The sequence below is a fragment of the Sebastes umbrosus genome, chromosome 8 (genome assembly GCF_015220745.1).
Source record: "Sebastes umbrosus isolate fSebUmb1 chromosome 8, fSebUmb1.pri, whole genome shotgun sequence".
NCBI classification, from domain to species: Eukaryota; Metazoa; Chordata; class Actinopteri; order Perciformes; family Sebastidae; genus Sebastes; species Sebastes umbrosus.
The window spans coordinates 7,995,124-8,021,827 of record NC_051276.1 but is presented as its reverse complement, the minus strand read 5'-3'; the positions used below and the strand labels follow the sequence as shown (position 1 = coordinate 8,021,827).

General features: G+C 41.6%; 1 protein-coding gene across 1 annotated transcript; it reads right to left on the bottom strand.

The window, feature by feature from the left end:
• Nucleotides 1–891: 891 nt before the first annotated feature.
• olfml2a (olfactomedin-like 2A) lies at nt 892–26,348 on the bottom strand. Its single transcript, XM_037778668.1, has 8 exons — nt 26,032–26,348; nt 16,640–16,903; nt 15,060–15,167; nt 14,725–14,901; nt 12,968–13,211; nt 9,250–9,540; nt 8,861–9,046; nt 892–4,228 (listed from the first exon to the last, which is right to left on the bottom strand). The coding sequence occupies exons 1-8, from the start codon at nt 26,098–26,100 to the stop codon at nt 3,624–3,626; spliced, it is 1,944 nt and encodes a 647-aa protein (XP_037634596.1). The 5' UTR covers nt 26,101–26,348; the 3' UTR covers nt 892–3,623.
• Between the last annotated feature and the right edge of the window lie 356 nt (nt 26,349–26,704).

Sequence of the window (26,704 nt, the reverse complement as noted above, 5' to 3'; positions counted from 1 at the left end):
AACAAGTCCTCAGTATAGCAGAGGCCTGTGAGGTGGTCAAGGAGAGCTACATTAACCCAATTACTTCTTGAACATGAATGATGAATGATGAATGATGGGGCTCAATAGTGCCGTTTCTGGCTTCACAGTGGCATGTAACATGGGGACAAAGGCTTTAACATGCCAGCCACTTCGAGGACATGATGGTACATGATGAGTACTTGATGGCGATGAACAAGAGGCCCTGCTGATGTGAGCGAGATCAAGTCAGAGTCCTGATTTAGCAACAGGAGAGCCTTTGTGTTCGCCATGAGGTGCAGGGACTGAAGAAGCATAGGTCATGTGAGTTGTCAGTGTTCATCACCACGGCTAGCATGGACATCATTGTTCTATTACAACAACATGTCAACATTTCGTGACAGAGTTCATGATTGGACACACCATTAGCGCTGTGCTCGTCAAACCTGTGGCCTTGCCTTGCACTCATTATTGAACCTCATTATGTGGGTGAAAAAAAAAGAACACAGTGCACTGAGATCTTCTTAAATGAGGACCACATGCATGGACCTACCACACCCACTGTTCAGCTCTTGGTATATTCCACTGTCTCCCTACAGAGTTGCACGACTTGGAGCTGAAGTTCAAGATTTTAAAGTTCCCAGCCAAGAAATCAGGCAGCCATGCCCTTATTACCATGACCCAGTGCTGCTCCTTTTAGTGTATTTTGGGATTGAGATCAAGCAGAGCATGGCGACCTTTACCCCAATACTAACTCATGAGAGTTTTGTAATCCAAAAGTCAGAAAATCTGAGTCATCATCCCTTCAACACGAAGTGGGCAAGGCGAGTCCAGCTATCCCATGGCATTTACTGGGTCACTGCGGATTGGCTTATTCAGTAAAGGCTCACAACAGACTTTTATAATGGAGTTTATAATGGAGCACAGACACACACACAGCTGGTTTCAAGTGTTGAGTTACATTTCATGACATTTATGTATAGTGGTATACCTTGCAATTGAACAAATAACTTTATTGCAATCAGCATGCCTTTTTTTTATTATGAATAAACTTAACAAAACACTCTTGATAATTCAGGCTAAATAATGTGGTTGTGAATCATTAACAAGACCAAATCAACACTATTAAGTGCTGCAAGAGTTACCTCATGTGTGTTAAAGCTTACCATTCCCATTATGTGCCTCACCAGCCCCATTCTCACTCCCAACTCGTCAAATACGGCAGCTTGGTCAGTGGCCCTATACGAGTCAATCTATGACGCTCTATGTGGCCGTAGTTATGGTGGGAGTAAAGGAGGAAGTGAGGTTACGTAGTATGAAGAGTGATAAAGGTTGCGTAGGGAGCAGATCGGGCAGATGGTTGGGTCCAAAAACACAGAACTTTCACCAAGGAGAACGCAAACCAAAAGTCAACATTGACTTATTTTAAGTTATGTAATGTTACTACATCGCTTACGTAACGTAGCCTACTTAACTACATAACAAACATACTTATTTTACCCCAAACTGTGATCTTTTCTCAAACGTAACCAAGTAATTTTGTTGCCTTAAACTAACCAAGTTGTGTCCTGTATTTATTTTGAAAAGAGTATGCATGTACAAGCCGAAATTGACACTAGCAAAACTGTATTTAACTTTAAAACTGTATTTGACGAGTTGGGAGTGAGAACGTGACGGCCTCACACAGTACTGTCAGTCATTGTCAAACGTAAAAACATTCATGGTTTATGGTGCCCATTAGGGTAGGTGGCACAGCTAATGGTATAGTACACCTTTTTGTATTAGCATGACTAATCACGGTTGTTAATCTCCATCGAGGTGAACACGTTCAAATACTCAACAACACTACAACAAATGTAGTGGTTACGCAAATGTTATTAACAATGATGAAAGCTGCATATTTTAATACAACAACATAGAAATTCATCAAGATGCATGGAAATTAGAAAAAAAAGAAGCTGTATCATATTGTCAAATGAATTCATGTAAATATGTATAAAAAAATCTTAAGCTTAGAAATTTGTGTACATTGTTTTGTTTTTGGAGTTCATATTATATTCAACACATTCCTTAAAACAACATCAATGGCAAAGAAGAGACAGGAAGCATCGTGAGGCCGGAATAATAATCAAAGCAGATTTGTGATCAAAGTGCTTGGTGATAGGATGGAGTAGATGGGCAAGTGAAACAATAGTTTAGTTTAACAAACATTTCTCAGAAGGAGAACTACTCTGGAGCTAGAAATAATCTCATTGGTTGAGTTAAATGTTGGGTGGTGGAACCAAATAACACTGGCTGTATAGAAATGAAATGCACATTTCCTATGCTGCATTTCCTCCAACTAGATGCTAGCTTCAAGAAAACTCTTGACTGAAAAAATAGAGCACAGTTTTACGGTAGGGCACTGAAGTCACATCAATGCCGATCAGCTGTTCCATTAATGCTTCACCATCAATGGCTCATTCATCAGCTCCTTGGCAACCAGCTGAAGAGGATATAATCTGATGCTTTTCACTGTTAAGACCCGATCGCACCTGAAAGTGGCACAGGGAAGTTCATCCACATGTCCTCATGAAATCGGCAGTGTTATAGAGGCTTGGTGACATAGCGACTACTCGCAGGACTGTGTACTGTGGCAGAGGAGGGTTCAATTAAAGTGGATGGTGAAACACAGCTAGTAATAAGTTAAATAGCTTCCTCCATTTAGGACTCGTCAAAGGTCAGCACTGTCAAGACGGTTTGCTGCTGCTGAACAGCCCAAATTTAGGTGTCAAGGTTTCGTACCATTGACTTCACTAACATCTAAAGTTCATGTATGTGTTTATTTCAGGGGAGATTAGTCCTCCCAGCAGAATCGTTGTTGCTGTTTGGATTCTTTAAGACCTCCCTCAAAGAGCAAAGCTTTTTCTGTCAAATCCAACCAATTTGCACATACTCTATGGTCAATTTCTTGACATACAGTATTGTAAGTGTCTCCTTTCCACAGGACGATATATTCCCAATGATTGATTATTTCACTTCTTAACATGCGTCTTTGTAGCAGCTTTTTAAACTATTGTCTCATTAGCAGATGTGTCTGTTAATGCGACACTCAGGGCCATTATTGTACGTTTAAAGAGTTGTTGGTTGCTGTAACCATTCCCCCCCCGTCTATAGTGGTCGTGACTCCACTGTAAGAAATTGGATACAAAATCCACCGTCGTGCATTCACATGATGTAACACATGCTATGCCTATTTTAAACTAACCATTTATAGCTATCTATCCATCTGCTAGTTAGCCAGCCTGCTGACATTTCATAGATGAACATATAAAGAAATCTCTATTGCTTTCCTAAGATCTGCCCGACGAGCTTTAACTCAACCTGTGAGATTATTTTCAGTGTTCACTGTCCATTCTATTAACATGTTGTACAGTCACATCCCGAGGCATGGCGTATGTTTGGTACACTGTGAGGTCAGGTGTTTGAATAGCGTGCACTGTTACTGGAAGGCTGGTGTAGGTTTGTCCTTTTGTCCTGAGTCCAATATGGCTGCTTCTAGGCTGTCAAATACTGAGCATCTTTCTATTGAGGTGCCATACTGGCAGGCCTACTGTGAGCTGAGCTGTAGCACAAACTAGCTGTGCTCACTGGTCGACAAAGTTTATCCGATATAAGAGCTGATGGCCATTGTCCCAGGCGTACAAAACCTTCTCCTTGGGGTTGTAATCAATCTGCGTGGTGTAGGAGTACTCATTGGTGAAGGGCAGGCGTGGGATGGCTGCAGTGTTGGTGTGGGTGTCATAAGCATAGTTCACCTCGCCCTCCTTTTGGTTGTACACATTGACGGCGTACAAGACACCGCAGATGATGAAGCAGTTTCCGTAGGAGTTCCGCTTGAGACCCGTCCTCCAGGTCGTTTCCTTTTTCAACGACAGGTCTCCGGGATCAAGTTTACTGATGATGATCACCTCCTGCTGGTTGTAGTCATAGTCCATCGAAGGGTAGATCACCCACAGGCCGCTTTCGTCCACTGCAAAGTCAATGTCCGAGTGGCCCCTCCATTTCCAGGGGGTGGTGTCCTCGTAAACCACGTCGTGCAGCAGTGTCCAGGCCGCCACGTATCGCATCCTCAGATCATACTTGATGATGTTCTTGGTGAAGGCTCTGTTGTAGTAGAAGGCTCCATTATAAACCACATGGCCTGTGCCTATCCAGTTGTAAGGCAGTTTGAAGAGGTTGCTCCATCGGCCTACGATAAACAAGAATATCACATTAGCATTTATTTATTATAAAGCATGGATGAAAACTCAATTTTCATTTGCCAATGAACACATTCTGTTGCACAAAATGGACCACTATTTCACCTCTGATACAACTGGATTTTGATATTAGAATCAGCTTTATTGGCTTTATTTATTTTATAGTTAGCTGTAGAACAGATGAACATCCTTACTCTGAGAAATGGCTTGGCTACGGTGCCCCGTAAAGGAAGCTACATTGGGAGGTTGTCAGATGCAGGTACACTAGCTAGCTATGTGCTCAATTGCATGTTAGCAACAGGCAGACTCCATCCTGGATTTTCGGATTGAGTAATAAACAATGCAGGACTCTAACATCCCTTCACAAACATACATACACGGGGCGATTCAGAGGTCTCGAACCAGGCCATGACATAACAACTTGCTTCAAACTAGACGCTCTAAAGACTTGACGTGAGGCTTGAAAGCGAAAACACCGAAGACTTGTGTTTTGGCCAGATAATATCCCATAACATAAAAGGTATGCATTGAAAGAGCTATGCAAACAACATTATCAACACAACTATGACAGGAACATGTTCAACATGCTGTTCAAACGCTCAGGTCTGCAAGACGTTCAACTGACATGCAGTTTCTTTATGATTCCTTGTGAATTGACTTGAATTTTGCCCCCAAAAAGCAACTCTTCTAAAACAGTTCTGAGGAACCAACTTGATGGTAAATCTAGCTTGTCATAAAATCATTTTAAAACATTTAAAATGTGTTTGGTCAACAGCCAGCCAATACAATAAGCAGGATTATGTGTTGGATACATTCAACACTGTGTGTGCAAAGCTGATATTATGCACTTCATAGCGCCAATGACAATGTTTTTACAATGCCAGACTGTGTACACACTGGCTTCATGTGACAGTGACACAGTTTGTTTAGTAGTTCACTCCCGAACAAACACGTTGTATACTGTAGGTGTCGTTTTCTAATCACATCCTATCTGCTATCCTAACCTTCCAACCGCAGGAAGTCTGATTTAGATAATGATAATAAATGGAAAAGCCCAGTGAAGGACAAAAACAACGTGCAGTGGAACAACCGCTCCCCCCCACCATCCCCGTCCATAAGGCCAGCCCACACTCTTAATCCCTCTCCGCTGTGCCCAGTTCAAAGGAAAGGCCGGAGCACATGTCGGGGAACAGCAGGCATCACTGCCACTCCAAATACCTAGTCATCCGCACACAGCTGTGAGCTCACCGCACTGCAGGACGCCTCGCATGTAAGTGCATTTAGAAGGCCCATTGTCCAAACACATCTAGATCAACAAGCCAGGTCCTACGAGGGGAGATCATCTTAACTCTCTCAGAGAGTGTAATCCAATTCCTCAGTTGATTTGGATGTGGAAGAAGGTTGATTTTCCCACCCACCGGAGCCATGAAACAATGAAAACCTACATTCCACAGATCTCATCAGTCTCACGGAGCCCGTTGGATAATCAACATGAATCAGTGTCATCGATGTTATTAGAGAAAACACAGCCAAACATTAAAACAGGGTGATACTAGAGCTAGACCAGGGTGCTGGGATAATAACGATGTTTTGAGTTAGATGATGAAATAGATATAAAAGTGAAGATATGTGTCAGTCTGTAAACACTGAAATAAAACGTCTTGTCATGTAAAAATGACTACTTAATCCCAAAATATTGGTGTTGGTGTTCAACAATTTTTACTACTTCATCTATTATTAAGGCTTTTCAAACTTTGTTTTCTCAGGCCCAAATCTTGGGCTATAGCTAAACCAGAGCTAATGTAGCTTAATGTCGTGTCACTTTATCTTTATTAACACAGGCTTTCAGTGAGTCTCCAGTGAAGGACAGATATGGTTATGTTTGATTGGACAGCAAATGTTCCATTGCGTAGTCATGGCCTAAGGGTGTTGTTCTAAGTGGATTAGATGGGGTTACACTGTGTATTTGAGTTTGTGCAGTATTATGAGTACAAATGAATCTACACAGTTTTGTGCGCAAGCGAAATAAAGCCAATCAGAGAGGCCACATTTTATTTTAGTTGTCCCCATACGTCTCTGTAAAGGTTCAAGCACAGGATGTCATGATACAGATATGTGGACTGATGGATAACGGCTATTTAAGAGAGAAAACTTTTTCTATTCTGTAAATCATAGGTAACGGTGGACAAGGAACATTTAGGCTGTTTAGCTATGGCTATTAGTAAAATGATCCTTGATTTTTGACCAAGGAAATGTACCTGTAAGTATATGTCATTCTCAAGAGGCCCTGATAAACACCAAATAGGATACATGCAACCCGGATCCTCGTGGCTATTTGAACGTAGAAAGGATAATGTGCGCCTCAGACTATAAAGGTTTATGGTTGTGTGTTGAGGGGTCAGAGCTTAGCTGCATATGGCTTCAAAGCTATGGTGTAAGCCAGGGGTTGTCAAAGTCTGACACTGTGGAACCCTCCCTCCCCCAAACCAAATCACAATACCCTCCTCTCCTGCTCATAGTTTCAGGCTGCAATGCTCTTGGATTGATAAACGTTTCATTTTGCTATGACACCCCAGGTAAAACATGTTTTTTCATGCACTGACTGGTCAATTTTGGGTTTTTGGGCTATTTTGCTTCTATAACATGTCTGTTCCATACTAGTGGAAAGAAAGCATCCAAAATACACATTTAGGTGTTCAATTTACTACATTTTGTCTATTTGCGACTGTAAATTTCTCCTAAATTCACCAAAAGTTAGCATTACATAATACCCATTTGCATATTTAAACATAACATTTTGGAAAACTTACAAAACTATAGAAAGAAATAATCGTCTTAATCAATTGGGGAAGTTTCGTAGTGATATCTGTCAGTATTTTGTTTTTACCCTACTCCCCTGTAGTGTCTTGCAAAATGTATTGAATTTTACAATACAAGGCCGTTCTCTCAAAATGTTTTTTTTCTCTGAACTCTCTACTTCAGTAGCACTTACATTCACCAAACTTTCCATTTCATTCCTAACTGTTTTCTGAAGGGTTTTTTTTTACGGAGGGGTTTGTTCATATATCATTCATAGTCAGATTTATATATTTTATTCCTAAAAACATGGCAAAAATGTATTTTTTTTATGGTTGTTGACAGTATTTTCTGATTTATGGAGTGATACAAATAGATATCCAAAGTTCCCTCTGTGAAAATATTTGACTCTATTATGTCAGCAAAATGAAACAAGAATTTTGAACCTGACTTTATCCAATGTTCAGATTACTGTTCAGGAAATGTATGCAAATTACCACATATTTGATGAGATAATGCCCCATTTGCATGTTTACACATACATTTTCAAAAAACTTGTAATACAAAAAAGAATTGCCTTAATGTAAGTAATCAACTGGGGAAGTTTCATGGTGATATCTATTAGTTAAATTTTTTAACCCATTCACCGTTGGTGTCTCCCCTTAGAGCTCTGTACTTGCCTCGATGAGCTGTGTGTCACAGCCACTGCTACACTCATGCAGTATCTTCGCCTCACCTCTCTCCCTCTGCCCTCTCCTCAATTTTCCTGCACCCCCCTTGGGAGGCATGCCTCTCAGTCAGTTAGAAAACATCTGCCTTAGGCCATATCGTAGCTGTCATCCGCCTCCTCAAAAATGCAACCACACATCAGTACTACAACGGCCCAATAATAGATTGGTCACGGTGTATGAATGACCATTGTACGGGAGTGGTCTATTCAGTTACTGGGATGTAACTCCAGCTTTGTAAGTGAAGTGAAACACTTTCTGTGGGGAATATAATTAAAGCAGGACACCATGGGCGTCGGAAGTGGGGGGCCAACAAGGGGCCATTGGCCCCCCCACTTTATGGCCCCATCACACTTTCTTTTTAAGGTCACTAATCACTGTATCAGCTGCTGTCTGCACGGCTCCGTCTCAGCTGAGTCTCACGTTAACCGCAACCTGAACTGAGGCGTTTATTTACGCTTCAAGTCTATTTTTTTCCCGACCTACGTTGATGCCCAATAAGAAAGTACTGAATAATATATTTATCCGCATTTTGAAACCGGCGGAGCAGAGTGTGCTGTGGATCTTTGTCTAATCATAATGAACCATTGTGTGGCCTAATTCAAATGAAATCAAAGTGATCTGACATCCAGCGCGCTACAGTTTCATAATGAACCCAAAATATTTTTACACTTCTCAACTAGTGGGCCGACCCTCGCCGGGCACGTCGTCCAATGTGCCGCAGCCGAGGTCTGCTTGGAAAGGCCCAACCGTGAGTTTTACAGCAATCCTCACCCGGACCTCGCCGTGCTCTCAAAGTGCACCAGATTGATGCATTTAACTTTAACATTTTCAAAATGTTCTTGGAGCATGTCCACCCACCACAGTCTCACAAAATCCTGTGGGAAACACTCTATTAGCCTACGTCATTCAAAGCTGCCCCCTCCCCCAATTATGGCACTGCTGCAGGACATTGCCTGATCATGTATGATTCATTCGTCTAGCGTTGCTTGGGTGAACTAAGAATCAAAACCTGTATCTATGGCGGGACTCATGTTAATCCCTGGCATCAGACGTAAATATATGGGCAATTTTTAAAAAGACCTAATTGAATCCCACCTTGCTTGAAGTTTTCCAGGTTGCGGAACTCCACCAAGTTGTTGCCATAGTAATAGTTAGTGACGTAGATCTTGCCGTCTTTAGCCAGGGGATCCTTCATCCAGGCTCCCTCGTTGCGCCCATAACTGTGCTGCTTCTCTGGCTGGTCAATGGATGCAAGAGTCCCTTCACAGTTTAAGATCTTCCCTGGAAGAAACAGAATATTCAACATGAACTCGTGGGAGAGAACCACTTAACATTAACATGGGGCTTAAAATCGATTTCACACTTGTACATTTCTTGGCAGAGTGAACCTACATGCTTTTCTGCTGCTAAATTGGCCTCTGTCACTGCAGTCACAGCCTGCAACAGAACTCTGATCTTAATCACAGAGGAGTATTAACACGAACCTGCTCTGTGGAGAGAGGGCCGACTGTTGTTGTTGGAGTTGTCCAGCACCAGCACGATGGTCGGAGCTGGTCTTTCCGATGCTGGTGTACTTTGTGTGGTGATAGTAGTGGGTGTAGTAGTGGTGGTAGTTGTGGTGGTGGCGGTGGTGGTAGTAGTTGTCGTGGAGGGAACGGCAGAGGTGGCAACGGGTTCGGCCACGGTGGCCTCAATGGTTTCCAGGACCATTTCAGCTCCTCCATCCTCTGACTGGTTTTCCGTGATGTGATGGACTGTGTACGTTTTGGAATGGTCTGGGGAGGGGGGGAGGAGACGTTCAGAGTTAAGATTCTACCAAAGCTCTCTTTCATTCAAAATACAGCAGATGGTTACATTAGTTCCAGTACTGTGTGGAGATATTGTCTTTTAACTGCCTTATAAAAAGGGATTTGAAACCTTTCATTCACTGTAGAGAACATACAGTATGACTCCTCCTCGACAGCAGGACACATTATTGTGCACTGTGTGCAGAACACAGAGAACACTAACTCCCTTCCTCTTCTCTGAACTTCATCCTCCTCTTTCCTTCCTAACCCAACCCATTAGCTTGAACTGGTTTCTTAATAGACAATACTGAGGCCACATGTTGCTTTTAACCAAAAATAGGAGCAAGATGCTTCAGAATGTTATTTACAGCTGCAACCTAATATTATTATTATCTGTGGCTTTAAGTGGAGCGTGTTATGGTCTCAGTGTGTTTGAAATGAAGTGCTAACAGCCAGTTTTCATTTTGTCAATGAAAACCATGACAAACAATATTCATTGACAACCACGTAGACTGTTGAACTATTCTCCATTACTCAAAACTATCTCTTTCTCGGAAGGGTCGTGTCTAGAAGGGAAACCACAAATTGCAAAATCTGTCCTGAGATCTGCAAAAACTTGCAAAAAGTCTCACGAAGACTTGCTGCCCGACGACCTATCCTAACCTTAACCATTCGAGGTCAATGCCCATAACCTTAACAAATCTCTCAAAAAGAGTTTCCCCACTTTGCTGGATCCCTTCTAGACACAACCCCCTTCAGAAGGTGATTTTGCTGCTTGACCTGTTTCGCCACTAAACACCATCTTGCATTTTGCAACCTTATATATCTACCAATAATGTTAGCTATGTAACGGTTCTTCAAAGGAAAAAGAGTTACAGATTTATGGACTAAATTCATCTACAATCCCACTGAGAGGTGGTAACAAAACAGCTGGGGAAAATTACCAAAACAGGGTTAGGATGTTTTTTTTTTTTAAAGGATGGGTCTAGAGGTTAATCATCCTGAACCCTTTAGTGTCCTTTGATGTTCTAAATCCAAACACTGTTGCAGAGGTTTGGGATAAAATTGATTAAAACACTGAATACGATCATCTTTTTGGAAAATCTCAAAAACCCATTGGTAAAACTCTTGCTTCTTGTTTTTTTGTCTCAGGCTTTAATAGTCACTTATGGTCTGCTGTAAAAAAAGACAGCAGGCTGAATCAAATAGTCTTAGCAGAGTAACAGAGTCTGCTCTCCGTATGGTCCTCGTACTCTGATATCCTGTGCTGCCAGACAGATGTGGGGAGATCACAGCCGTGCTACACAGGCAGTGCATCCTCCCGAGACGCCTACACTAACTGAACACGTGGACCTGATAAGGGAGTAGAAATTATATTCTGAGAAGTTTTTTTCTTATAATTAACAGTTGGAGGTTTCAGAGAGCTATTCAATATTTTACCGTAAGATGATTTAAGGAGTTTTAAATTCTACCTGGAATTTAAATGTAACACACATTTCCAAACTAAAGAAACAAATCTGTTACAACCATCGTATCCATCGTATCTGAGTGTAGCTAATGGCTCTATGTGGAGACAATGAAAGAGGACATGAGATCATTGTAAACGGACATGTCATCCATCTGCGTTCTGTCAAGCAGATGGGATGCACATTGTACTACTTTTGTCACAGATCAAAGACCCTTTTAAAACATTTTGATGCTGTGATGAAGATATTGAAGTAGTTTTTAAAGGACCATGCTAGCTGTTTTGCATGCTATAGTCTATCTGTCCAATCCTTTATTCTTAACATTACTGCTAATCATTTTCCAAACAACATCATAATCTTTTAGGTTTTTGAAAATGAACCAAGGAACAATGTATTTGCTTTTATCATTGTCAAAGTTGCATTCTAGTTGCATGATAATGCAGGGCAGACTTTTCAAATCAATCTGCACTTATTGCAGTATTAACATTAGAGTTGTTCCGATACCGATACCAGTATCAGAAATGCTTCCGATACAGCCTAAAATGCTGGATCGGATATCGTCGAGTATGCGAGAATATGCATCGATCCAATATCACGTTATCGTATCAATTATCAGCTCATTTACACTACACAGGAACAACAACAACATGTGTCACTTGCTACCCAATCCGTACATCCTGCCCGATCGCTACTGCGCATGTGCAACTCTCAACAGAGATTAGAAAGAAGCAAGATGGGTCACTCTTTAGCTACCTATCCGATTGGTGGACAACCCATTCTACCTCTGAGCCACAGCCACCCCAATAAGGTATTGGAACATCCGTTATTATCATGCAGTGGTAATGCAACTTGTGTCAGTTGTCATGGTTACTGATTCAAGTTTGCAGGCTGGAATAAAAACGAGTAGAGGCAGGTAAAGTAAGCGTGTAACATTTCCTCTCTTCCTACAACTTCTGCTGAGGTGCCACCGAGCAAATCGCTGAACTCCAACTTTCCAACTCAGCAGCTCAGTGGCCAGCAGTAGAGAACTGTGGTTACACTGGGTATTTCCCAGTACAATGTGTGTCACTGTAACTAAATTTGAAGAGAGGCATTTCAGGAAAAAAGCATGAAGGTGTATCAAGCTGCATCCTGCTCTTTGCCAGAGATTATGGAAATGCAGCCGACTGGTTTGCAGTGATTTGACAAGGGTGGCTGGGCTCGCTGAGGTTCATATACATGGCAGAACACACGGTCTGACAGCGTCATGTGCGTGTGCCCTGTGCAAACGCAGCATACCTATTCACTCAACTAGACTTAAAGAGGATTGGAAGGAGTCAGGAAATGTTTTCTCTGCATTGGTGAGGGTCCCCACACATTGTTGCGAGGAGTGAAGCCGAGGCATGTCATGGACATGGCAGCGCTCCATTGAGACAGCATTCCATCAGCTCCATGTATTTTGTCAATAAAATATTTGGATTTCCTGTTCGCTGAATGCGCACCAGCAATCCAATCCTGCGCTGGAGAACACCAGCTTTGCTAAAAACAACAATAAATCTTGTATTGAGTGGATCTTGTGTGTCACGCAACAATGTTGTTTTATTTATTAATGCTGTTTTATTGCCTTGCGCTAAGTGTCAAATTTGTAACACAATTGCAGCCTTATCTCACACTTTATATTGTCCTCTATGGGAAACTAAATCAAACTAATAAAGATCTTGACTCTGACTCTGTGGCTGCTGGTTGATCCTGGTCCAGCAAAGTGTCATGTGGGGTTAGATTAGATTGCTGAAGAAACAAATTTGGATCATTTTCAACACCCACAAGGGATCACGCACAGATGATCGCACACAGATGGGAGTGCAAACTCAGCTAAAGTACGAGCACAGTGTTTGCTTTAGCTCGGAGAGGGTGGCTCTCTATGAACACATCACTATACAGAGTGTCCCAGTCAAGCTGAAAACTCTCACCTCCTCTGTGGTCGTCCTCGTCGGTCTTGGCAGCCTTGTAGTACGTGATGCCCCTCACCACACCAGGCTGGTTGCCAACCACCTTGGCTTTGGCCGTAGGGTCAGGCTTGGCCGGCTTCCCAGGTTTATTGACCTCTTTCTTAGGCTTTACGACCTTTTCTTTCGGCGGTTTGGGGAGTTTGGCTGCAGGGGTCTTTTTGTTGGGTGTTTTTACAGCCTCCTTGGTTTTCTCATCATTAGTGTCCTGTAAACATGACATTGTGGTTATGTCAGGACACTTGGCAATATTGGCTTGTGGGCTTATATGTTGACTATGCTTATGAAAGAGTGTGTTTTGCTAGTGTACCTTCTAGGTATGTGCAAAATTTGTGACATGTGATATCTCTATTGATAATGCCTCACAGTGTGTTAAAAGAAAACATACAGTATATTATCCGGAGACTGGTGTTCATTCCCGTGTGAAACCAGAAGTCAGTGTTGATGTATTTGTCATGTAACTTGCGTACTTAAGTTACGCCACTTCTAGAGTTATTTTAAGCCAAACCACAATCTTTTCCTTTGTAGTTAAGTAGTTTTGTTGCCTAAACCCAATGAAGTAGTTTTATTGCCTAATCCTAACCAAGTCTATCTTTTCTAAACCAAAGTTATTTTATTGCCTAATCCTGACCACGTCTATCTTTCGCTAAGTTGTTTGCTAAGTTGTTTTATTGCCTAGACCTAAGGAAGTAGTTTCCTGTGAAGACGGAAGTTTTTTTTTAATAAAATTTATAAAGTAAATTATATATTCAGATTCAGATTTAAGATATCATACGAACCGTTGCGTGACAATTCTTTGAATAGCGATGCTTCGTCAGTGCCTCTCGTCCTCTGATACTGGGGCATCCTTTAGCATCTGTATGAGACGCATTGACCGATGTAAACCCATCCACGTCATTATTAGACGGTCAGAGTAACTGGTGTAGTATAAACAGCGAGAAATTACGTATCTCTCTGTGGTCTTTTTGTGTCTCTTCGTGGTCATTTTGTGTCTCTTTGTTGTCATTTTGTGTATCTTTGTGGTCATTTTGTGTCTCTATGTTGTTATTTAGTGTCCCATTGTAGCCATTTTGTGCCTCTTTGAGGTCCTTTTGTGTCTGTTTGTGGTCACTTTGTGTTTCTTTGTGGTAATTTTGTGTCTCTTTGTAGTTGTTTTATGTTTCTTTGTGGTCATTTTGAGTCTCTATGTAGTCATTTTGTGTCTCTTTGTTGTCATTTTGTGTCTCTTTGTTGTCATTTTGCCTCTTTGTAGTCATTTTGTGTCTCTTTGTGGTCATTTTGTGTCTCTTTGTTGTCATTTTGTCTCTTTGTAGTCATTTTGTGTCTCTTTGTGGTCATTTTGTGTCTCTTTGTGGTCATTTTGTGTCTCTTTGTTGTCATTTTGTCTCTTTGTAGTCATTTTGTGTCTCTTTGTGGTCATTTTGTGTCTCTTTGTGGTCATTTTGTGTTGCTTTGTGGTCATTTTGTGTCTCTTTGTGGTCATTTTGTGTTGCTTTGTTGTTATTTTGTGTCTCTTTGCTGTCATTTTGTGTCTCTTTGTGGTCGTTTTGTGTCTCTTTGTAGTCATTTTTCTGTCTCTTTGTAATCGTTGTTTGTCTCTTTGTTTTCATTCTGTGTATCTTTGTGGTAATTTTGTGTCTCTTTGTGTATTATCAGTACTACAATACTACTAATTAATGCTAACATGTGTATACAACAGCACAGAAAGTGTTTCTTCCAACCTGTGATTTGCTCTCAGACGAGTCTTTCTGTAGCAGCTGCAGGCTGAGGCTGGAGATCTCCTTCTTGATGCTCATCATAATGTTGGAGTAGTTCTCATATCTCTTAAACTGGCTGGTGAGGGTCACCATGCTGTCTCGAACAAACTCATTCTCTCGCGTAAGATTTGTCTTGATTGTCTGCAAGATAACATCACCATTATCACAGCAATCACAATCCATTGGATGACATAAGCTCGTATGTAAAGTTAAATAAATCAACTTTCAATAATGTGTTTCCTAGCAACCCTTTCATTATAATGATATGAGGAAGTGCATGAGTTTAGGTGTTTGCCTACCTCTTCCAGGGTGTTCATCTGAGACATCACCTTGTTGATGTAGGAGTGGACCTTCATTAGATCCATGCTGTAAAGTGTTCCCTCCAGGAGGTCCACCATAGAGTGGAGCTGCTCATTCATGCCATAAAAGGAGAAGCACTAGCGTCATTCAACATCTCCTGAACACAAACCTGACAGCTTTATGTGCTTCTGTTCAACCGCAGTAAAACATTTACTCTGATTACTACTATTGACATCCACACTGATTGCTCTCATGGGGTTCATTCAGAGTCCATCTTAATTATCTTAGACCTTTCCTTTTCAATGAAATCATTTCCTTCGGAGATGTATTGGCCTAATCTAAAGTTTAAAGTGGAGTCAGACATCTGGAACTACCTTTTGCTTCATATGGTACATAGCGTGCTTCTCTTGCCTGTGAAAAATGAAAGTGTGTTTTAGGTATGTGCAGAGATGTGCTGACGTGTTCACAAAAGATGTTCATACAACTGTAGCCGGGTCACAGAGAGTTGAAGAATGATCTTTTTAAACTGCAGGGGACTTTTCTTCTCATTGAATTGCTTTTCTTTTAGTTCTATTCACAAGTGAAACATGTACTTAGACTGCTGGGGTATTTCAATTTGTTTGTTCTTTAGTACTAGTTTACAGTTTATTTTGCTATTCTATGTGTTGGCTTAAATTCTAGTTGTATTTAATCACTCTAAACCTTATTGCATTTCTTCCTCTAACAACACATTTCAATTTCCATATGTGGATTATGGATTGTTTTATTGATTTCATTTTACCGCAAAACATAGAGGTATGAACTTGGTATTATTTGTGGCTTTTGCTCTGACTACTTTTGTCCTTTGTGGTTGGTACCAAGGATTGCAATGAACAGCACTGCAGTCATCAATTATTTTCATAATTGAATAATCTGTTGATTATTTTCTCAATTAATCATTTTGTCAACAAAATGTCAGAAAACAGTGAAAAATCTAATTGCTTATACTGTCCAACACAGTCCAAAATACAAGGTATTTAGTTTACTTTCATATGAGACAAAGACAAGCAGCACATCCTTACATTTGAGAAGTTGGAACCAGCAAATGTTTGGCATTTGTGCTTGAAAATTGATTCAAACTATTAATCAATTATCAAAAAAGTTGCAGTTTATTTTTTTAATTCATCCTGTTCATCGTTAATTTACATAAACGTGTTAGATCTACATTATCTGTTTATGTATAGTCAGCATTTTGGTCCAGAGCAAGGTACATCTCAACAACTGCTGGTCAGACTGGTCTTGGTATTCATCAGTGAAAGAGGATCATTTCAAATGATTTAGGTGACCTCCTGACCTTTTGTCTCGTGCCACCATTTCTTGTACAGAAGAAACATCACATAGGGCATATTTCACTGTTGACAAGGCTCTTACACTAACCAAACTGTAAGTGGGTTTTTCCAAACTTACAATTCTGAAGTGTAATAAACATTGTCACTAGAGGGGCTTTAAGTAAAGTACATATTTATTAAATTATAGATCCTTTGAATGATGCCATGATGACAGAAATATTCCATAGCAGCTTTAAGTTTCATCTCCTCACCTTCAGTAACTCGGGGGCCTGTTTCTTCAGCTTCTCCATCTTCCACTCGTTCTCACAGGGGTTGAGGGAGGACGGCGGGGCCGTGCACGAGCACTTACAGTCGGATCCGGAGCTGACTGTCTCCACCGTGTAGAAGTCCTCCACGCGCACGCTGCCACTCCGCAGCCGCGCGCAGGCGTCCTTGCTTAGCGGGCGCATGATGCACTTACAACGGCAGTCTGAGCCCTCTGACGTCATCCGGACAGGCTCGGTCTCCCCAAAGATCTGGAAGACAGAATGTCAATTGTCCCATTTTTCAAATCAAAAGAAAAAAGGTATTTTGAATATCTCTTAAATACATGAAATGTTTCTTTATTGTGGTACTATTCCGGGCTGAGAAAGAATTTAACACATCAGACTTCGATATCAATGACTTGGATTACACTTTATATTTATCCAAACCCATAAACTGTCATCTATACGAGAATCTGGGGGAATACAAGTAGAAGTAAACAAGTCGCCATTCGCAGTCGCAAGTTGCAAGCTCTCCTAAGAAGTGTACAATTTTCTACTTTTACTTTTACTTGCTATGTAACATTACTTTTGACCGGTAAACGGTCCACCGGCTCACCAATGCGGCGGCTCACCAATGCCTAGGCCCACAGCGATTTGTTCCATCATGCCAGGTGCCAAGATTTTGTAGCCCATGGGCCTCTGCATTCTTAATTCGTGCTTGGCGGAAAGTGTCTGCTAACCGTGTTAACTTGTGACTGTCAGCTGAATGCTTCGTGGTTGCTCATAGTAAAGGCAGCTGTTGAAAACACGAACAGAACATGTAGGTGTCCTCGTAAAAGCCTTCAATTTGACTTAAATCCATTTTTAAATACATACTCATCTGTGTTTATTATCTACACCGACCATTTATGTAAGTTACTACGAGCAACCACGGACGCAATCGGCTGAAAGTCACCAGTTAACACGGTAAGCAGACACTTTGAGTCACTGCGACTTGCCACCACAGTAGCCAAATGGCAGCGCAGCTAGATCGCAGAACACACAAAGCAGTCGCCAGATTCATCCATTATATCAGTAACTAATCCCTGCTGGACTTACATGAGTTATTCATAAAATGTTTTATTGTAGGCAAACAAAAGCAAAGGAAGGAAAGTCATCCTGAAAAAGAACCACACACTTCCCGTGTTTTGAATGTTAGCAGGTGTGACTCAGATGAAAACCTCAGAGACAAACATAACTCATAAGGATTGGGAATAATCAGCTGGCCTTTGGCTGCCACGTATGATGGCAGAGCTTTGGGTCATGGCTCACTTACAGTAATAAACAGGAAGTAATGCATGGCAGCCTGAGCAGACATTCCACACTCACTCTACGTGAGACGCGTATCCAATTCAAAGGATTTATGACTCCAGTTCATTAGCTTAAAGAGGCAAGAGGAAAAACAGGAGGGACACTGGAGTTTTAACTGCGGAGATCAGTCAGCGTCTGAGCTGTCACACAAACACAGCACAGGTACATTTTGAAGAGATACAAAATGTGTGATTAATTTGCGATTAATCATGATTAAATATTTTAATCGATTGACAGCCCTAGTTAAAATAGGTACGTTTGTTATGTAATAAAATTAAGTTTGTTATGTAACTGCTGTTAGTTAAGTAGGTATGTTACGTAACAAACTAAGGTAAAATAAGTCTACGTTGACTTGGTTTCACGCGGGATACGAACAGCAGTCTCCAGGGTGTCCTGTGTCCTGTGTTTGTTTGTGTGCGTGAGTGTGTGTTATTTTGGAGTCATGACTTTTGGATCATATGTTGGAGGAGATTTGGACTGTCATCTCTCCCTGGTGAGATTTAGGGACCTCTGCAGGATGCATGGCGCACATATGGTATCACTTTTATCAGAGATGGAGTTCTGCAACGCAGAGATTCTTCATTAATGAGCCGTGGTCCTGTCCTCATGTGACTGAAGTAAGGAGGTAGTGCTCTCAGAAGACATTTGTAGAAGCTTCTACAGTTTCCATATCTTGGAAAACATCCTTACAAAGACAGAAGGGTCACCATTTTGGAGAGACGGGAACTGAACCATCCTGTCTTTGCAAGGACTTTTTCCAAAATGTGGAAAAGAGGTTTAAAGTCGACTTCTCAATCGTGACTATTTGCTGCTTTTCTCTGTTATAGCACTGTTAAAGCACCAGTGTGTAGCATTTAGGAGGCTCTATTTGCAGAAATGGAATATAATATTAATAAGTATATGTTTTCTTTAGTTTATAATCACCTGAAAATAAGAACCGTTGTGTTTTGTCACCTTAGAATGAGCCGTTTACGGAGCTCAGAACGGAGAAACCAATCACCGGCTCTAGATAGGGCCATTCACATCTTCACATGTTGACCACCGTACGCTTCGCACACTGGAAAAGATTCAGTGGGTTGCAATCTGCAACCTCACCGCTAGATGCTGCCAAATCCTACACACTGCACCTTTAAAGGTGCTAAATACGGGATTGGGAGCATCTCTATTTCCTCTCAATAAAAATGGCGAAGTGCTGTTCAGAGATAACAGTGTTTACCAGAGGGTGTCGCTACACTTCCGCGACTGCGCCTTGGGTTGGAATGGAGTTATCAGCTGTAAACACCATATGAGAGCTCTGTCAACAAAGCACGGAGAAGCTCGGCTTACAACACACACAGAGCGAGAGTGACTTCATTCTCTGCTCAGGTAGACATTACTCCTCTATATCTTTACATAGCAAATAATTGTTTGCTGCTATATTAATGCTCTGGGATATCGAATTTAGCACCTTTAACTAAACATCTTTCGACTTTTAGACTGTTGGTCTGACAAAACAAGACATTTGAATAAATCACATTGGACTTTGGGAAAATGGGATAGATATTTGTCACTATCTTCTGACATTTTACAGACTTAACGATTAATCAGCAGATTATTCAGTAATTAAAACAGCAGCTAGTTGCAGCCCTACATTGGGTTACTGTATTAATAATGGAGACACATCTTTCACAAAGTATTTGTTGATTTCCAGGCCCTTCCTACAACAAAGGGCCACCCCACTAATTGTACAAATATAGGTCAATTATGGGGAATACTACTCAGTCTTTGCTGCAGTAATGTCTTCTTTGGCTCTGGAGAAGCTTGTTGAGCCTAAAACAAAACTCTCATGATGTCACCAAGGTTGTCCCGACGAAAAGATTCGATTGGTGGTATTATGGGAAATGTAGGATCCAGCGTATTTTGAGCTTGACCCATACTAGAAAAGTCAGGATGTCTCGGCCTCTGCTACATCGATTTTGACCATTCTTTTTCCAATCTATCTCTAATGAGTCATCCAGATTTATAAAAGTGCAATATAATTAATTATCCCGTTAAAGATGATGGACAAAATAACAATAAATGATACATGATGGGGAATATGATTACATGACCATGACAGAAACAACGGGTGAGGTTGGTCGAATTACGGCTTCGGGAGTTGGTCATGTTTGTTATTTAATGGCTTTCCGTAAGTACAATTTCAACAATTTAGGAAGTCTTTTAGTAGGATAGCAGCAGGCTGAAGGTAAGGGGGGAGGAGTGGAAGAGGTGGTGGTGGTGGGGGCTCATTAGTGAAGGAATGCAGGCTGAGTGATGGGGGAAGATGTGCAGGGGTGTGTGCTTTCCCCTCCATTACTGCGGACATAGTGGGAGGGGGTCTGATATGGGGCAGGACTCCTGTGTGCAGAGCCGGGCCAATCCTGACCCATGTCAAGCGAAAAGGCAGTAGGTTGACAAATCCTACAGCCACATGAAAACAGAGTGGATTAGCAGATTAGACTTCTTTAACAGAGGCTATGCCCACGGCCATGCTGAGCTGCATTGTTCAACCCCAGCCAAACACCGACGGCTGCATAGCAACATCAGCTTAAGTTGCTTTAAGTTGGAGGAGTCGGAGAAATTCCAGCCAGATTTACTTTGGTACTTCTTGTTTTGTCTAGTCAAGAAGGACTAAATCATTACCTCGCAGGCTTTTACTGCAGGAGAAAGATTTGTCAGCATCTTATCTCGGAATCATTCTGCGATCAGAGCAGCTGTCAAATCATATGTGCAGGTAAGCCTAACTGACCGTCCAGCATCTCAAGCCAAGCTGACCTACCAGCATGAGAACAGGCAACACAATTAAGAGTGCTAATAATTAAGAGTACGGAGTATTTAACGCATGCTTTGAGCTTTGAGTCTTTGGCTTTGACCTCTCGAGTGCAGTCAAGTTTCAGGTCAGAAAGAACACAGCTCAAACTTGAACTCATGTCTGCACAATGGGAGGAAAAGAGCTCCATTAGATCAACCGCTGCAGCATTTAACGGGCTAACTCTCCCTGACAGTGATGAAGTGAAACCCCAATTGTGCTCGGGATTGCTAAAAACACAAGATGTGATACACAATGGCTGCAGCATTTGTTAGCCTCCGGGTTGAAGTCAGTGTTTCAGTAGCACTGTATCTGCAGCCTTGTTCATATAAACAAGGATATCCTCTCCTTTTTAGTGCTTTGCCAGCTGGGGTAATCACCGGGACAACTGTATCCAGGTGTCCTATGGCAAAGCTTGAATGTTTGGCTGCATGTTCCAACCTTCAAACACAAACATCAGTGCTGCGAATCCTGCTATGACCTGCAGCTAATTCAACCCCCCGCTCTTTGCTTTTTGAACTACTTTTTTTTCCCACAAATGCACAAAGAGGCAATTCTAATCAGTCTTAAGCCCATCAAGCTTGTGATTTTTAAAGGACGGACTACCCCTTTAAAACCCACTTCGTCTCCTGTCAAGGGTACTCAAGACCAAAACCGGGGTCCACATTCCAGTCCAAAAAGTCTTGCTGGATTTTTAATCTAATTAGCGGTGCTTATGATAAACAGTCTTACTGTGCCACTGTAAAGATTAACTTGGTACAAAGGGGGGATTCTATTAAAGACTCCAGTCTGGAGATGAACCATGAGGTCGCTCGGTGGCTCAGACTATAAACAACAACATTAGCACGGGGATGTTAATTAGCTGAACACAAAGTGTATCAAGCACTTGCTGCTTTTGCAGGTACATATCTACATTCCTGCTGGGTCTGTTTATGTGTTCCGGACACTCTCTGAACTTTGCAGTCTTCACGGCACATCATGACACAAAAATGAGAAAAAGAGTATTTATCATACTAAAATGAATGAATGAATTATTTATGTTGAAGTTCCTCTCTAGCCACAGTAAAGTTTTTACACATTTCCACATTTGCTTAATTTCCTACGATCAAATCATCAGTCTGCTTTGAGGGTGAAAATCCTCGGAAAACACACAAATACAAATCAAGTCAATATGGCTCCGTAATAAAACCCACATGCTATAAGAATCCATTCACAAGCACAAAGAGACACTAATTATTAGTGTGTGTCTGGTGACCTCAACGATGAGTGGAATGATAGTCGTTGCCAATGCGTTTTCTCCAGATGATTTGTTACAGCAGCAGATGTTAAAAAGCTGCACTGTATCAGTGCCCAGTGAAAGATACTGTACTCCATTTATTGAGCAAACAAAAAATAAATAAATATTGAACATTTTCAGCTAAAACGTTAAGGTGGGTAGTGTTACCTAGAAGAACAAGCGCCAACATTTGATTAATATAAAGGTGCAGATGCTAATCATGGCCATTTATTTTAAGCTAATAAAGGAATATTTAGTGTCCAGCATGACATCTGCTCAAAAATCCATTCATCGTTTGTTTTGTATAACAAAATTACATTGAATTTGCGTTCGAGTAAGGAGATTCTGATACAATAAAAGCATGCTCCTGCATACTGCAGCTACAGTACATTATCTGATCTACACCACAGACTGTGTGATCTACATCCATACTACAAGCAATATATTAAACATTTTTAAGTCTGTTTGTAAGATAGTCAGCCACTTCTCTAAAGGCCCTGACGTTCGACCGTCGGACAGTATTGGGCCGTCGGTGAGCATCTGCCGGTCTAGTTTTTGTGGTGCATCCTGCACCGTCGGCTCTAGGCGGTTTTCCGGCCGATTCAGCATGTTAAATCGGTGGTGGAGATCATTGGTGAGAGAAATCACTCTGATTGGCTGTTCAGTTTAAGCAAATCAGAGTACGAGAATAGAAACGGAAGTGAGGAAAGCAAGCAAACGAATGAAGTCTAGAGGAAAAACACAGAGGGTTCTTCTCAATTTTCATCTTTATCTCATCTGATCATTCCAACACGGATATTTTCACAGCGACATGGCCGTCTGGAATGAAGCTAACTGGTGAATGAGAGTGGCGTGAAAATGGTCGGCAAACACTGCTTTGTTTCATCTACGTATCATAACAACGGCTCATATATCAGTCCTCGGTCTTCCGGTTTCCCGTTTTGAATGACGAATACAGACTACTGCCACCTTCTGGTGTGGAGAGTTATTTCCTCTCACGCAGGCAAAGAATAAGATGTTCTTCTACACCACCACCACCACCACCTCAACCTCCACACCGTTACTTTCTGTTGCTGCACATGGATCACATTATTTCCTGCACTGACACTGAACGTTGAAATTGCACGTAAATTGTACTGTGCAGTAAGAATATGGATGTATTTTCTGGGGATGTTAATCAGGGACCTCCAACATGACTCCAGCCATTAACACCATTATAGCATACGCTATAGGGAGATGGTGCCTGAGAGATGTCATGAGACTTTCCTGTAGACCATACAATTAGGACGTATATACTCCAGATAAGAGACAAAAAAATTTTTAAATGCATCTGTGATCATAAATCTTGCTCTCGAGGATTAAGGGATCTACTTAGAGGGAGAAAACGGCCAGAGCTATGTGAAGGCATAGAAGCCTGATGCTTTCAAATGCACAATTTGGGAACATGTGAAGTGCAAATGAGCCTGTAATCAAAACAAGGCTGTGTTGTAACGGCTTGTGATAAGTGTTTTGGACCTGCAAGTGAACCGCTTCATTATACACTGATTCAAAAAATTGTTATACAACACACTCACTGTGGTTTTGGCATAACATGCATATTGATTTAATCAGGGAACTTTGAATTAGTTAATGTAATGTGGAGGAGAAGCTCTATGGAGGAGAACAGCCTAAAATATAATATCAATGTTGACCACTTTGTACCAAAGCCAAGCAACGTCAGACCTGTGTAAAACCCTGGTCATGTGCATGGCCGTGCACCTGGGTCGTATGGTGAATGTTGACCCATTCACACTGACACCAAAAGCGTGTTATTCCCGGGTCACTGGCTCAGTGTGATTGAGGTATTAGTCTCTCTCATTTCCAACAGCTTGCAGCTTTGTTTTAACCACAAACAGAGAGACTTGATTCTGCAGACTCATAATGTTGAACCTTCATCAAGCCCCATGTGACATCCCCTATTAAACACAGTCATGTTGGCATAACATGGCATGACAAAGTGTTGTTTACACTGTGGCAATCATTTATGGCTATAACGCACCTATATGGCACCTGTAAGTGAATATATATTTAATCATCTCTGCTGCTATTTCATTGAGGCAGACTGAGCATCCCCAGTCTGCTGTTTCCTTCTCTCTAGCCTCCGACTGACCTTGCCCCGATTGTCCTCGGGGTTGTTTACAACCAGAACACGAAGCAGGTGCACGCGCCGGTTCCCACGACACCCTCCGGTGCCCTCCATGCCCCCCTCTAAGCGGGCTTTGTCTCGCATTAATGCCAGTGCCACCAGTTTGGCTACAGACACTCTGACTGGGCGTCTCCACTGGCTACAAGACTGGAGCTGTGACACTACTGCATGATGAGGAATGGTGTTGTTGTGAGATGTAAAACTAAAAAACAATGGAGTTACTATAAAACCTTCAGTTGCTTTTACAAAACTTTTCACCTGAACTGATTCTAATGTAACATCTTTATCATTAATATGCAGGATTTTTATTCTATTTTGATTGAATCTTTAAAAGACTTTTTGGGGGGCACTTTATACCTTTTTATTAATGAGTTGACAGCAGATAGATGACAGGATTTGAAGAGCGGTTCGCCCACCAGTCGGAAGGTTGGTGGTTTGATCCCCAGCTCCTCCAGTCCACATGGTTAAGACAAGATACTCGACCCCAAACTGCTCCCGAAGGATGTGCCATCAGTGTGTGAATGAAGTATTTAGATTAGATCCTGATGGACAGGTTGGCACCTTGCATGGCAGCCTCTGCCATCAGTGTATGAATATGTGTGTGAATGGGTGAATGCTGACATGTAGTGTAAAACGCTTTGAGTGGTCGGAAGACTAGATATGCACATTATAAATGCATATTCAGGTAACAAGAGCATTAACACTGATGTTGGCTGATCAGGTCTGGCTCACAGTCGGTGTTCCAGTTTTCATCCCAAGGGTATTGGACGGGGTGCAATCACGTTCTTCCACACCAAACATGGGAAATTATTTCTTCATGGGGCTGTGTTTGTGCTCGGGAGCATCGTCATGTTGAAACAGAAAAACACAAACTGTTCTTCCACAAAGTTGCAAGAACTCTATTGTCTAAAATATCGTTGTAAGCTGCATTAAGGATTCCCTTCATTGGCACTATAAGGGGCCTATAGACCAAACCAGACACATAGTATACCGCAAATACTTTTACAACCACATGCGGCTTCTATCACTGTTGTCATTAATAGAACTGATGCTACTAATACAACTACCAATTCCTATCATACTAGTACTACTATGGGGGGTTTACTCTGACATCGCTGCTGATTTGGCCTCTGATTGTATCCAGAGCAGACAGTCACACACCATACTTGGCCATACATATGCGACAGAGCCTCTGGCCTTATAATGTGTACTGTACATGCATTTTGTCTTCTGGCAGCTTGCATGTGTGTGTGTGTCTGTGTGTGTGTGTGTATAGAGTTGGATTAGGCTGAGGGAGAGTGAGGGGTTACAGGAGTCCAGCAGCTGTGCAAACAAGACCAGCCAGATATTACTGTTACCCCACTGGGTGCCATCTCTCCCACACTCTGCTGGCACACACCGAAGGTTATCATTACATAAACCCATTGTTACTCATGTGACACACAAAAGCCCCTCATTGGGATGATTACCTCGAATCATAAAAAAAATGACACACAGCCTGAAACATCTGCCGGCTTTTAAACAGGAAATTTAGAGGTCTGACAGGAAAATGTTGGTCAAGTCACTTATTTGTCTGAGGCAGAGGCACCATGATACGGAAGAGGTGAGGTTGAGCACAATAGGGGTGGAATAACCTACTATAATGACTGAATTAAACATTAAACATTACAGTAATAGAATGCAATAATGCACCTGGAAAAATAAAATAAATATAACATAACTTTGTTTGTGAAACTCGCCTGTTTGGTGTCTTTTCTTACCTTGCTCATTGAAGACGCATCCTTGCACAAAACCAGCAGACAGGCGAACAAGTTGGTGTATCTCCACATTTTTTCTCTCTCCAAGTGTCTGCGCGTAAAGTTGAGAAATCCAAAGCGACAGTCAGTGATACTGCATTCAGTCCATAAGGTAAAGTAGTGCGCTTATTTCAACTCCATTTCCTTTCCCATACAGCAGATAGATAGGAGCGTATAGGATGCGTCCGTCTGCTCTGGATGTATGGATGGATGTCAGTGTGTGTGCGCACGCTGTGGAGTGCGCCCTGTCTGCACCGCGAGCTCCTTTTCAGCTTTGCGCACAGCGCGCATCATCTGTCATCCGCTGTCCTCCTCTGATGGGAGGGGTTTCATTTACACACAAACACACAGTACAGTAGTAGTAGTGCATCCTGTCTGTCTGTCTGTCTGTCTGTACAGGACGTGCGGGGTTTAGCTAATAATTATAGTAATAGTAATAATAATAATCATCACCATAATCATCATAATCATAATCACAACAATATAGACACACTGTATGATTTGATATTATTTTTTTTTAAATTATATCATCAATATTTTGAACTCTTTTAATTCAGTGCACATCATTTAAACACACTGAATAGTGTCACTATGTGTAAGCTTTTAAAAGTGGTAATGACAGGAAGAGACCGAGACA

Bases quoted from the DNA above. Each gene is read 5' to 3' on its own strand.
- olfml2a (XM_037778668.1), bottom strand. From the start codon at position 26,100: ATGTGGAGATACACCAACTTGTTCGCCTGTCTGCTGGTTTTGTGCAAG. The intron at 14,902-15,059 runs GTAGGCAAACAC...GTTATCTTGCAG, and splicing joins AGATGAACACCCTGGAAGAG to ACAATCAAGACAAATCTTAC. The intron at 9,541-12,967 runs GTGAGAGTTTTC...CCCCCTCCCCAG, and splicing joins CGAGGACGACCACAGAGGAG to ACCATTCCAAAACGTACACA.